This window comes from Botrytis porri (assembly GCF_014898465.1).
Source record: "Botrytis porri strain MUCL 3234 chromosome Unknown BPOR_003, whole genome shotgun sequence".
In the NCBI taxonomy this organism is placed as follows: domain Eukaryota; kingdom Fungi; phylum Ascomycota; class Leotiomycetes; order Helotiales; family Sclerotiniaceae; genus Botrytis; species Botrytis porri.
In genome coordinates, this window is record NW_024066077.1 from 1055070 (window position 1) to 1067447 (window position 12378).

General features: G+C 43.1%; 4 protein-coding genes across 4 annotated transcripts; 2 read left to right on the forward strand and 2 right to left on the reverse strand.

The window, feature by feature from the left end:
• Window positions 1-367: 367 nt before the first annotated feature.
• EAF01_002385 (uncharacterized protein) lies at window positions 368-2408 on the forward strand (the record flags this gene model as incomplete). Its single annotated transcript, XM_038910637.1, has 6 exons — window positions 368-622; window positions 677-701; window positions 752-895; window positions 944-1217; window positions 1274-1511; window positions 1566-2408. The coding sequence occupies 6 exons, from the start codon at window positions 368-370 to the stop codon at window positions 2406-2408; spliced, it is 1779 nt and encodes a 592-aa protein (XP_038773559.1).
• A 701-nt stretch (window positions 2409-3109) lies between these two features.
• EAF01_002386 (uncharacterized protein) lies at window positions 3110-5100 on the reverse strand (the record flags this gene model as incomplete). Its single annotated transcript, XM_038910638.1, has 2 exons — window positions 3110-4662; window positions 4716-5100. 2 exons carry the CDS (start codon window positions 5098-5100, stop codon window positions 3110-3112), a joined length of 1938 nt encoding a protein of 645 aa, XP_038773560.1.
• A 788-nt stretch (window positions 5101-5888) lies between these two features.
• EAF01_002387 (uncharacterized protein) lies at window positions 5889-8937 on the forward strand. The gene is made up of 2 exons (XM_038910639.1): window positions 5889-6292; window positions 6387-8937. Exons 1-2 carry the CDS (start codon window positions 6233-6235, stop codon window positions 8010-8012), a joined length of 1686 nt encoding a protein of 561 aa, XP_038773561.1. The 5' UTR covers window positions 5889-6232; the 3' UTR covers window positions 8013-8937.
• Window positions 8938-9629: 692 nt separating this feature from the next.
• On the reverse strand, window positions 9630-10102 carry EAF01_002388 (uncharacterized protein; the record flags this gene model as incomplete). Its single annotated transcript, XM_038910640.1, has 3 exons — window positions 9630-9760; window positions 9821-9972; window positions 10026-10102. The coding sequence occupies 3 exons, from the start codon at window positions 10100-10102 to the stop codon at window positions 9630-9632; spliced, it is 360 nt and encodes a 119-aa protein (XP_038773562.1).
• Between the last annotated feature and the right edge of the window lie 2276 nt (window positions 10103-12378).

Genomic DNA, 12378 nt, shown 5'->3' on the forward strand with positions numbered 1-12378 from the left:
ACAATTCCCGAGATTCGGAAGCCATTCATAATTCAACGCCACGTTACACAGGGGCAACTTCGACCTTGATTAGGACCTATCCGTCTTGTATTCTTCCGTTAATATGCCCATTCCAACATTATCTCTCCAATTGCAAAGTAATTCTATACTGTAAAAGCTTCGAGATAAAAGTCCATCGCCTAATAGTGAAACAGATGCGTGTTTTCTCGGTTGGTATCATCCGACATTCAGGACCGAGGATTCTTGATAACCATCACATCTCATATCATTGAGACTCACGGGCTGCCTCACTGCCCCAGAAAATCCATCATCTTTTCGAGAACCAGATTTATTTACACAACCTGAGGTGTCAAGGGCCTTTTTCATGATGGTCGACCCCGCCATGAAAATGGAGAAAGTTTATGCAACCACAAGTTCGACTATTGTACCTCTTTTAGTGAGACCCAAAGAGACGAGAAAGTTCCCGACTAAAGCTTTTGAGAACTTTCGTAGTGATGCCCAGAAAGATGTAGGACCTACTATTTTTGTTGGTACAAATGGAAGAACGTACAACGACAAAGCTGCGGCTTCAAATATAGCCAACACACACTTGGTCAGAATCTTAAAAGGTCGCCATTTGCAGGTATTGAAAATCCCAAACGAACTTATTTGTGCAAAAAATGACTCTTTGAGATAGATGTTAGCTATTGGCGGGTCCATAGGTTAGTTGTCTCGGGGACGTTTTGAATTCTGGAATGACTAACACGTACAGGCACTGGTTTGTTCGTAAGCTCTGGGGCAGCGTTAGCCACTGGAGGTCCTGGTTCTCTTCTTATTGCATATCTTTTGATGGGCGGGATGTTGTTTTGTACAGTGCAAGCACTAGGAGAGATGGCAGTCACTTTTCCAGTTGCCGGTAATGAAGTAAAGATTATGGTGGCTACGAAATACTAACAAACATCAGGTTCGTTCTCAACATTTGCGACTAGGTTCATAGATCCAGCTTGGGGCTTTGCAACGGGCTGGAACTATGCAATCCAATGCCTCATAATCATGCCAGTAGAGATTATCGCTGCAGCAATCACCCTCGAATTCTGGAGTACATCAATACCAACTTGGGCTAGTATCACAATCTTTCTACTCGCTGTTATCTTCATCAGTCTTTGTGGCATCAAGACCTTTGGTGAAGCAGAGTATGCCTTCTCCATATTGAAAGTCACGGCTATAATCGGCTTCATGTAAGTACTTCTCAGTAGATCTCTCTCAATTGATCTTTCTAACAGGGTTTCGTCAGTATTCTTGGTGCAGTGATAAATTGCACGGGCACTCCTAAAACGGGGTATATAGGGGGTATGTATTGGACCAATCCAGGGGCTTTCAATCACGGTTTCAAAGGATTTTGTAATATTCTCGTTACAGCCGCATTCTCCTTTGCAGGAACAGAATTGGTTGCACTAGCAGCTGCCGAGACCTATAATCCAAGCAAATCTCTACCAACAGCCATTAAGCAGGTCTTTTGGCGTATTGTTTTGGTGTGTATGAGCCACTTCAATAAACAAGATTGTCAAAAATTAACAAACTCACAGTTCTACATCCTAAGTATAACCATCATCGGTCTGCTCGTTCCTTACAACTCTCCCTCTCTCATCTCCACCACAAATGCCACCACCAACAAAGCGTCTCCCTTTATAATCGCCATTCAATCCGCAGGTATCACTGGTCTTGACTCTGCAATGAATGTCGTAATTCTAATCGCCGTTCTCTCTGTCGCTAATTCTTGCGTATTCGGCTCTTCTCGTCTCCTCGCTTCTCTCGCAGCTCAAGGTCAAGCTCCTCGTCCTCTCGCTTACATTGATCGAAAAGGTCGTCCTTTAGTCGCCATTGCTATCGCTTCCGCGTTTGGTCTCCTCGCTTATCTATACGTCTCTCCCGCTGGAAGTTCAGCATTCACGTGGTTACTAGCTCTTTCAGGGCTCTCTTCCCTTTTTACTTGGGGAACCATCTGTTATTCGCACATCCGGTTTCGAAAAGCTTGGGCACAGCAAGGCCACAGTGTTGATTCTCTAATCTACCAATCCCCAGTTGGTACAATCGGGTCGTGGATTGGCCTCGCCATGATCGTATTGGTTCTCATAGCACAGTTTTGGGTAGCGGTTGATCCGATCGGGGACGTACAGACGGGGATTAATACCAAAATTAGTAGCTTTTTTGAAGCATATTTGGCGATGACGGTGGTGCTGATTTTCTATGCCGGCTATAAACTTTGGTATAGAACAAGATGGATGAAGATTGGAGATATTGATTTGAGGACGGGAAGAAATGAAGTGGATGCGGGCATGTTGTATAGAGGAAGTAGGGGGTGGCAGAGGAGGGAAATGGAGATGGAGGAGTGGCCGAGGTGGAAGAGAATTTATAAGTTGCTTTGTTAGCCGGACTATTGGAGATAAGAGAGTTTAAGGAGGTGGATCTGGATACTCATATATCATGCTGAGAGACTTGGGGTGGTTTGTAGTTCTCAAATTTTGTATTTAATATTTACGGTAGAGTACAAACTTTTGTATCGTTAGCCGAAACCAACGAGGAAGATTCTTTTCATTACCTAGGTATTGAAACAAACTTGTGTTGCACATCTGATTTATTATTGTTCTTGGGTCGATCCAACAAGGAAAAAACTTTAAGAGCTTGACTTGGAGATGAACCACCCTCCTCTCTCGAATTGAGACACTTTCGTTTTTGACCAAATCCTTTTTACTTAGTTTCGCGATTGATAGAAACTCAGATGTGCAACAAAAGGTTCCAGGTACTTTTTAGGTCCAAGTCTTTTCGACTATCTGGTAAGTTTTGCGCTTTAAAGAAACCCAGACGTGCAACAAAACGTGCCAAATACTTTCATTTTTGATCAAATCCTTTTTACTAAGATTCGCAGTTGATAGAAAACTCAGATGTGCAACAAGAAATCTCTAATTTCTGTTCTCATGTTTGACAGTCTAAATTTTCAATTTAGAATTTGAACTATAGATGTGCAACAAAACCCACAAATCCGGTGGATGCGCAGCATTCCTACCCTAACGCTAAATTTCTCTTACAAATTCTATAGGTAGATATTAAATGAACAACTTTTACAACCACATCAAGCCTTTTCCGCACTATTCCTCCTCTTTCTCCCGAACAAACTCCCTAGAAAACTTCCTTCACATGTCTGTGCCACCTTTTCATCCCCATTTAATTTAACCACCTCCTCCTCACCTCCCTTAGCAATCCATACATTTCCCAATCCCACACTCGCGAATACTCCCAACCACAAAAAAGCCGAGATGGCATAAAAAGCCAACACTATCCCCTCTTTCGCCATATTTCTCACATAATCCTGTTCAGCCGATCCCAAAGTTGCGATGCCCGAGAAGCTAGCAGTTGTGGTACTGGATACGGATATACCAGCGGAGGAGAGATGGTTATTGAAGATATTGAGCATAACAGTTAGGGCGAGTGTGCCACCGAGCGAAGAAGATAGAGACATCATTGAGACGAGGGGGGCGATTTGCGTAGGATAATAGCCTATCGCGTGGAGGGTGCCGGGCATGAGTCTGATGCCAGTTCCGACACCAGTTAAAACAAGCATACCGTAGATGGTAGGGAGGTGACCCCAAGAAAGAGCTGCAGCAAGGATGGTGATACCGAGAGGTTCGATGATCGCACCCAAGAATAATGGATGCCAAGTTTGGCGGGGAAATACATTGCAGGCGAACATTGCGAGGTATACGCCGCCTGCCAAACCCGGAATGTAGTAAAGTAGATTTTGACCTCCCTTGCTGGAAGAAAATTGTAGTACGAGAGCGAAATATATATCGACAAAATAGAAGACAGCGTACATTGCCATTCCGGTGATAAAATTGATGTACATTAGGAGTCCAGAGTTGCGGCTTAAGATGAGCTTGAATGGAAGCATGGCACGACGATATGGATATCGTACTGCTAGTGCTGAGCCTGGCATCATAAGGTATTCCCAGATGATGAAAAAAATGAGGAGGAGAGAGCCCAGGACGAGAGGAACAATCACCTTGACGTCTGACCATGGGTAGTAAGCTCCTGCCCAGGTTACGGCAAGAATAAAGAGACCCATGCCAAAGAGAAATAAGAATTGTCCTCCAAAGTCGAGTGTTGAGAGTCTTGTCATAAAGGTTTGGTGTCCTTCCATTTCGGTACTATCGTCCGTTCGTCTGATTGCCTGAGGTCCAAGCATTACTGGTCGAAGAAGGAAATGTACACCAACCATACCAACTAGCGAAATGGGAATATTGATGATAAAGCACCATCGCCACGAAACTTGTGTCAATGCTCCTCCAACGATAGGTCCAAATCCATAAGCCAGGCCACCAACAATAGCGAATAAACTATTATTCTCTGAATTTTCTTTGAGGGAAACTTTATCGGCAAGGATAACTTTGGTCAAAATTAGAAGCCCGGAACAGCCGAGTCCCTGTAATGCCCTCCCAAATAGTAGCATGGTGAAAGCAGTCACTGGTGCGCCAGCGCAAAGGGCACTTCCAATCAAGGTAAGAATTAAGGCTGCCTGAAGAGTCGCATATCTGCCGGCTATATCGGCAAGTTGACCCCAGGCTGGTATGAATGTTGTTGCGGTTAAATTGAAGGCTGAGATAATCCAATTAAGTTGTGAAAGTTGGTCTGAATAGCGATCAGTTAAAGATAGTGAAAGAGATGGATCATTTAGTGCTCACTGAAATCTGAAGCAATGAAAGGTAAAGCCCCGGCAATAATGGTGATATCTAGGGCTTGAACCATATATGGTAGCAGAAGTCCAGCAGTTAACCTCCATCTATATCGTCTGGATGCCTTCTTTTCTTGTATACAGAGACTGCATGGTTCCCCGTAAGATATACCAGCTTGTAGCTCACTGGTCCTGCCCTCTCTGCCTTCACTGTTCCTCGCTTGAGATTCGAGAAGAATTGCTGACTCTTGCTCTGTCGTGAAATCTAGGGAACCGTCTCTGTGTTTGCACAGTTTTAAAGGACTTGAAGATTTTGAACTTTCGATCGAGGGTCCTGATGGAGCCGAAGAAGTTCCTCTTGTTGCTTTCCATTTTTTGCACAGATAAGTGGCCATCTCCACGTAAGAAGGTGCGAATAAGCAAACTAGAGAGCTGAAAAGGTCCGAACAGAAGTAACGTAAGACAGCACTGTAAGATGATTGAGGTTGATGTGGTGTACAACAAAATTGTAAAATGGAAACATGACGATTTATGGGAAATAAAAACGACCATCAATGTCAACTTCATGGTGGCCAAACTAGGAAATTGAGAGGCTATGATACCAAGACCGTACAAATAACCCCACCCACCTGAGCCACTTTTGAATATCCACAGGGCTGCGCTTGAACATTTAACTTCATACAATGAAGCAAAGATGCCGAAGGAACTTCATGAAAGCCCAATTAGGAAATTTTGATGTCTCCATATTACTACCATGCCCAAAGAGCCCACTTAGCTAAACCACTTCGACTAGCTGAAGGAGTGAAGTGAAGTGTGCAGCCTAATACAAGGCATAAACCTTATAAATTGGAATACACTACTCTTGGCAATGCCCTCCTTGTGCCAGTGGGAGAAAAATGGAAATATCAAGGAAGATTGTTCATTCGCCCCTGAATATTGTTGTTTTTATTTGGTCGTCAAGTCGTCGGAGCATGCTGATGTGCCTTGTCAGACTAATTTTGTGGTCCCACAAATACAGGCTTAACCAGTTGAAGAACTCCAACAAGGGGTCCATTCAGCCGTTTTCATTGGTCAACTTCCTCATACCCTACAATAGGAAATATGAACGAGAAAAGCTCAACCAATTGAGCTGAATGAGCTATTCACGTGATATGCTTACCCTCTACGCCGTAGACGTCAAACACGACGGACCAGTCCCAACAATATGTTTTGAAGATCTCACATTCATTTTGGAGTTTTGCTACTTTCTTTAGCCATCTTCTTAAGATTGTATCCTTTAGTACACATACTTCTTCCACCCCTTTCGAGGCCACCATTGCGAAGAGTGAAGCGGTCCCCGTTTGATTTCCTCTCATTTGCGTTATCGTGTAGGACATTGCCTATACTATTTACCAAAGCAACCGTTTGCGGCACTTGTCCCCAATATTGTGATCCTGTTTCTGTATATCATTCCCTAACAGGACCGGGAACTCAACAGGGGTCAACGGAGTATCAAGCGCCTGATTCTGCCAGCACCGCAGGTCAACTATGGTTTTTTGTGGTCGACCCTCTAAAGGATGTCATGCATGCCGAGCCAGAAAGACAAAAGTAGGTTGGTTTAAGAAGTAACTTAATCTGACGCACTTTCCGCTTGCCAAGAATCACCTTATGTTCGTATCAGTTGCTGACCAACAAATTATAGTGTGATGCAGTACCCACTGGGTGCACTCAGTGTTCTAATGCGGGTCGAAAATGCCCCGGGTATAGATCCCAAGTTGATGTGATTTTCCGGGAGGAAACTAAAAACGTGATTAAAAAAGCAAAGGTTAAACACGACAAGGTCAAGCAAAAGAGCGCAGAATCCGTTTCTCCCAACTCCAGTACTTCTTGTTCAACCACCCATTCGCCGTATTCAAGTCGAGGAAACTCACCACGCGATATCGTTAAAGCTCCTCAATTCAACCAGGTTATCTCTGTCAATTATCTCAATATAACGCCATCAATTGAAGATAGAGCTACCGCATTCTTTCTATCAAACTATGTGATAGGCGATAGTGGTCCAACTCGAGGACACCTTGATCATCTTTCTGATTTGTACGAATCCGATAGTATAGATGATAATCTTGTCGCTGCTGTCCAAGCAGTGGGCCTGGCCGGTTATGCACACTCGGCGAAAGCTCCCCATCTTATCTATCCAGCACGCGCACAATATGCCAAATCACTTCAGCTTACCAACACTGCCCTTCAATCTCCAACTGCCGTCAAGAGAGACAGTACTTTATTAGCAATTTTGATCCTCGGCATCTTCGAAACTATCACAGGTAGTAATCAAAAGTCGATGAAAGCATGGGCAGAACACATTCATGGTGCCGCGGCAGTTGTCAAGCTTCGAGGCCCGGAAGCTATTAAGACAAGCGGGGGTATACGCTTGTTAGCACAAGTTACTTCGAGCCTGCTGATATCATGCATCCAGAGGAATATCCCACTACCAAAATATATCGTTGAAATTACAGAATTTGCAGAAAAGGATATGACAAATGTTGATCCGGCCTGGATCGCTCAAAGAATAATGATTGACTACACATCTTTCAATGCTAGATATCACGCAGGTTATTATAGTGATGCTCAGGAGCTTCTTGATGATGCCGAGGCCTTGGACGAGAGATTTCTCGCCTTTTTCACAAACATACCGAAAGGGTGGGAATTTGCAATAGTTCAGACGGACAAAGATCCGGGTGTTGTGTTTGATGGCTACTATCACGTATATTACGATCACTGGGTAGCTCAAATCTGGAATGCAATAAGAGAACTCAGAATCTTACTCAATGAAACGATCAGAGAGGTCTTATTGAAAGATTTTACTGCTCTTGTACCATCGTTACTTGGGTCCGAATACGCAGAGCGATTCCAGATCTGCACCAAAATAATCTACCACCTACAGGCAGAGATTCTTGCAAGTGTACCGCAACATATAGGCTACGTTTCGAGGAACAGTGGGCATACACAACTCTGGAGTGGCTTCGAGAAAGATGGGTTTGGAACAGATTTCCCTACCATTAGATTCTCGGGTGGATATTTCATGATTTGGCCACTATTCCTAGTAGGAAATCTTCGCCTTTCGACTCCAGAGGTTCGAGCGTTTTGTGTTAAGAATTTGCGATACATTGGAACACAGATGGGGATCGAACATGCAAATCTGCTGGCTACTATTATGGAAAAAAAGATTCCTGTAACTGTGTGGCATGAGCCGAGACCGCAGCTCTCTAGTAGAATCATGGATGAAGATTTTTCCAATGATCATGAGAACCAAAGTCAGGGAATAGAGTAACACAACACAGTCCCCTGTTTAAGTTGTCAGGGTTTGCTTAATTGAAACCTGTATTTTGATTTCTCAACCGACTTACGACTAGCGGGTAATGGCATGATGGTGATGGCGCTGGCTCTATGAGAAATTTTATCATCTTATTACGTATCGCACGTTCAACAACTCCTCATTAAACCACTATATGATCGAAGTCAGCCAGTTCAAACATAGCAGTACAACGGCCACCGCCAGCAATTACCTCTCCATATTCGGCCATATCTAAAAGATTATGCAAGCGATGTGTTGCTCCACACCGTTTTCTTCGATACGTATCGAAAAGCTCTTACAGAAACAGCATCTTTTGTGATGCGAGACAAATTTGAGATCGTAGCCGACCAGACTTTGCAAAAAGATTTGTCGCATATAATACTATAGGGATAGAGACAGTAGACAGTAGAAAGTAAATTCTAGTTAGAATATCCTATAGAATCGTTCTACTATCCAACAGATATACCCATCCATCTCATGGAATAGGCAGGAAGAGCTATAATCAACCCCACGGTGGAGACGTCCATTGCGCAGCTCTGGAAGCCTTTCTCATACTTAGATTTGTGCCAAAGAAGAATCCAAATTAGATGCCCAAGGAGGACTCAGAAGGATTTCGGGTTTTGTTGCAGGTACGTCATGAATAGGTACCTAGGCAAAGATAGTCGATCAACTAGTCTTTCTGCCACACAGACCAACACGTAACAAAAGGAAAGGTCATACCATAGACTGTGTCAATTTGTGGTGGAATTTGTTATTACGGATAAATTGTGGGACATTGGTGGAATGAACTTAACCTGTAAATTGAGTAAAGCTATTTTCTTTTTAGTTCGACGTGATTCATTATGATTCAATCTTGGTTTGTTCGGAGGATAGTTATCCTGAAAGCTGTCTTGATACTTGCAATATCAATCAAAATTTGTTGTCCATTCGTGAGTTTGTGTCTCTCCATTATCGTGCTCATGTACTGCTTTTTTGAGATATACGCAAGATTATTGTAGAGCTGCTTCTCTTGCTGCCATTTTCTATTCTTAAAGCACGTTTTAATATTCTTCCTATTGTCTATCTGAAAGTCTGGGACACTATTGTGGAATGAGATAACATTAAATGGGAATTCAAGGAATAAGGTTTATTCGGGATGTTATACATTCTAACTACATATTATAACAAGTCGGGTACGGCAAATGATGATACTGGAGAAATGCAACATGGTATACATTCAGATCAGTTCCATTGAAGGGGAGAGTGACATCACCGTCGTACTCAAATAGCTTTCCCAGCAACTCTGTCTCTTCTCGTGTATCAAGGAACACTAAGATGTTCTTGATTCCAGCACCGACCTCCGTATGCTCTGACGATCGAGTTGGTGCAACCAATATTCTTCAGATTGGCATGTTTCCGATTGCCTCAACGATGCCTCCTGGAGACGTAAGCTCAGACCAGTCAGGTTCGTTCCCAACCAGCACATTTGTCACGTCCAAAACAAGTGTGGCAAGATTATCGAAAGCCGCCATCTTGACTCTCATCATGTGCAGCAACCTGCCTGGAGTTGCCACTAGGATATGTGGGTAGGGAGAGACTTGTGAGTTTCTTTGTTCACCCCGTGGGCAGAATCACCAAAACCGTTGGATCCAAGGCTGCAGATCTTGAACCATTGATTTTATTGCTTTCGATGTGTGCAAGTAGTACCTCGTTCACTACAGGCACAGCATACCCCAAAGTTTTCCCTGCAGCTCCAAATAGTTAGTGCCTGACTATTAGCGTCTGGGGTATAGAAGAAAACTCACCAAATAGGGCTTGCAAAAATATGTTTCGCTGGCAGGATGCAAAAGAATTGATAGTGGCCGCCTGAATTGGAGTCGGTGGTTCAATGTCGCTGGACAATCTTAGGGTCTCGATACGCATGCTGCTTTGGGATTTGAGGTCTCCGCCTTCCCCTCTGTTTGAAATATCGCAATCAGTATGTGCAACTTAGATCGAAGATGTCTTTACTTACCCAACTTTGACACGGCGTCTTTCACTATGGAGCCTCTTCCCACAACCTTCTCTGGTTCTTTCGCCGAAGCCATCTTGGATCGCAATTAGAGGTAGCTTGGTATTCAGAATGGAAAGTTTGAATTCTTCATGGAGAGAGAATGGAAGAGTTGAGAGAAAACGTGAAGTATAATAAAAGTTGATGGAGTTGAAAAGGTTGAGAGATAGATAGGAAGGGTGGTAGTGGTAGGAAGAATTAGAAATTGAGAAATCTAGAAATCGAAGTTGAAATATAAAGAGATCAAATGGTAAAGGGTGAAGCGTGCTTTAGTATAAAAATAAATATAAGGTGAAGTTGTTATGATTTGGAGTTTAGCGATCTGCCTTGGATAGGTAGGTATGCGTCCTTTGTTGTCACCTGATATATATCGTTTGTCCCATTTTCGATATCTCCCCAGCAACCACTGAAGACGTCGATTCGGATGATTCTTCAGCGAGGTTTCCACCAACAACACCAAAAGAAAGACCAAGAGACGAAGTCAAACCATTGGAATGTATCTTTTGAGACTTGGTGGAGCCTTACAATTTTCCTGAGAGATAGGTTAGATAGAAAAAGAACCCGCACAAGAAAATGCAGCCGTTTCAATATCAGTCCCATTTCATAGATTTTCGTGCTAGCTTTAAACAGGCTCGGAAACCTCTTACTTGTGCTAACCTTGGAAGCTCTTTGAATTGCCCACACCACTACTTACAGCCAGACCCATATGTGATACACAAGAGATGACTAGCACATGAGTCTCTCGATACCTTCTCATAACCTAGATCCAGTGCCCGATGATCCTCGACATAAGTTTTCAATGCCGCCATAAAGCGAGATCCGCCTTTTGTGATTTTGTTTTCTCGTGCGAGCAAACAACCCTTTATCTTCTTAATAAGGAAATTGAACTAAACGGTGGGGTGTGGGGTCTCAGATGTGCAACATTTTACACTGTATACTTTATCGGAGAAGGGCGGACCATATGGTGGGGCATTGATCTCAAGAATATTCAAATCGTATATGTTGTTTATGGGTGAATGAAGCTTGTGAACGGAGCCCCCGTGATCATGAATGGATATATACTCAATGGACGAGAAAGCTTGAAAGGTAAGAAACATAGAAAGCAACTAGGCCTAGTCCTCCCGGAGTCTCCTTGTTGGAATCGGGTGATCTAGAATGGACCAGGAATATCGTTATGACCAAGCTAACTGGTGGGGTAGAAGCATTCAGACGTGCAACAAATTCGAGGAGGAAAAAGGTATGCACTAAATGATGGGGTTAAGTGTTTCAGATATATGACACGTCAACGGCCCTGTAGATCACTTGCTTGAAGCCACGCAGCAAGGAAGAGCACAGCTACAATTTTGTAATGACTCTGGGATCGGGTCACTGACATGATCTTGACTCGGGGTTGATCCCTCATGCGAAGAACTGTTCCCCTGATAATCTCTCAATAGAACAATGGAATTACAGAGTTCATTTTATCACACCGAGATTCTGCTGCAGCTGCTCCTTGTTGAAGTGGTAAATCGAAAGAAAACATAGGAGCATGTTTGAAGACTCCAGTAGATGGAGTGCTTGCATTTCGCGTTCGGTATCTTAAGAAGGACGCGTGAGCGCCGTCTCGGTTAATCGCCAACGTATAGGAATCGAGTATCTTGGTTATTGTTCACACAGATGTTGAGAGAAAATTTCATTCATTAATATAATAGTATGAAGATCACATCCCATCTCTCAATTCAAATTCTTGGAAGGGTGTTGTGAAATATGGAATCCTTCAGACGAACCAAATAAGTGTAAATGTCTGACATGACAGCAGCCTTTCACCCCGCAGAGTTGAAAAGAAGGAAAAAAGGAATACAATCTATAAGTGATTTGTTCTAATACCTATTTAGATTATTGAACAGTTTCGAACCAAAATTGCTGGATCCAGGTTCTTCCATGTTACTCACCCAGTCTTCAGTCCACTATGACACTTACGAATATTATTTCCAGTCAAAACATTAACGGTATTCCTGATAGCTCAGTTTCACCGGTACAATCAAATTTATCGATTCAATGAGTTCTGCGCCATCAAAGGTGCCATATTATGTGTAGCATTGGCCCTGGAAACTTGGGTATGAATAAACTACTATATTTCACCTACAGAAGTGGAAGATTGTATTTCGTGTGATGAAGATTATTATGTTACGAGAAGTGCGCTTCCTACTGCATCAGTCTTCGTCATTTCAGCGTTCTTAACGGCAACAACCTCTCCAATATCCCGAAGTCATTAGTGTGAATTCAGTTCGTCGCCCGTATATGAACAAAATAAGCGAAATGCTGAAATTCACT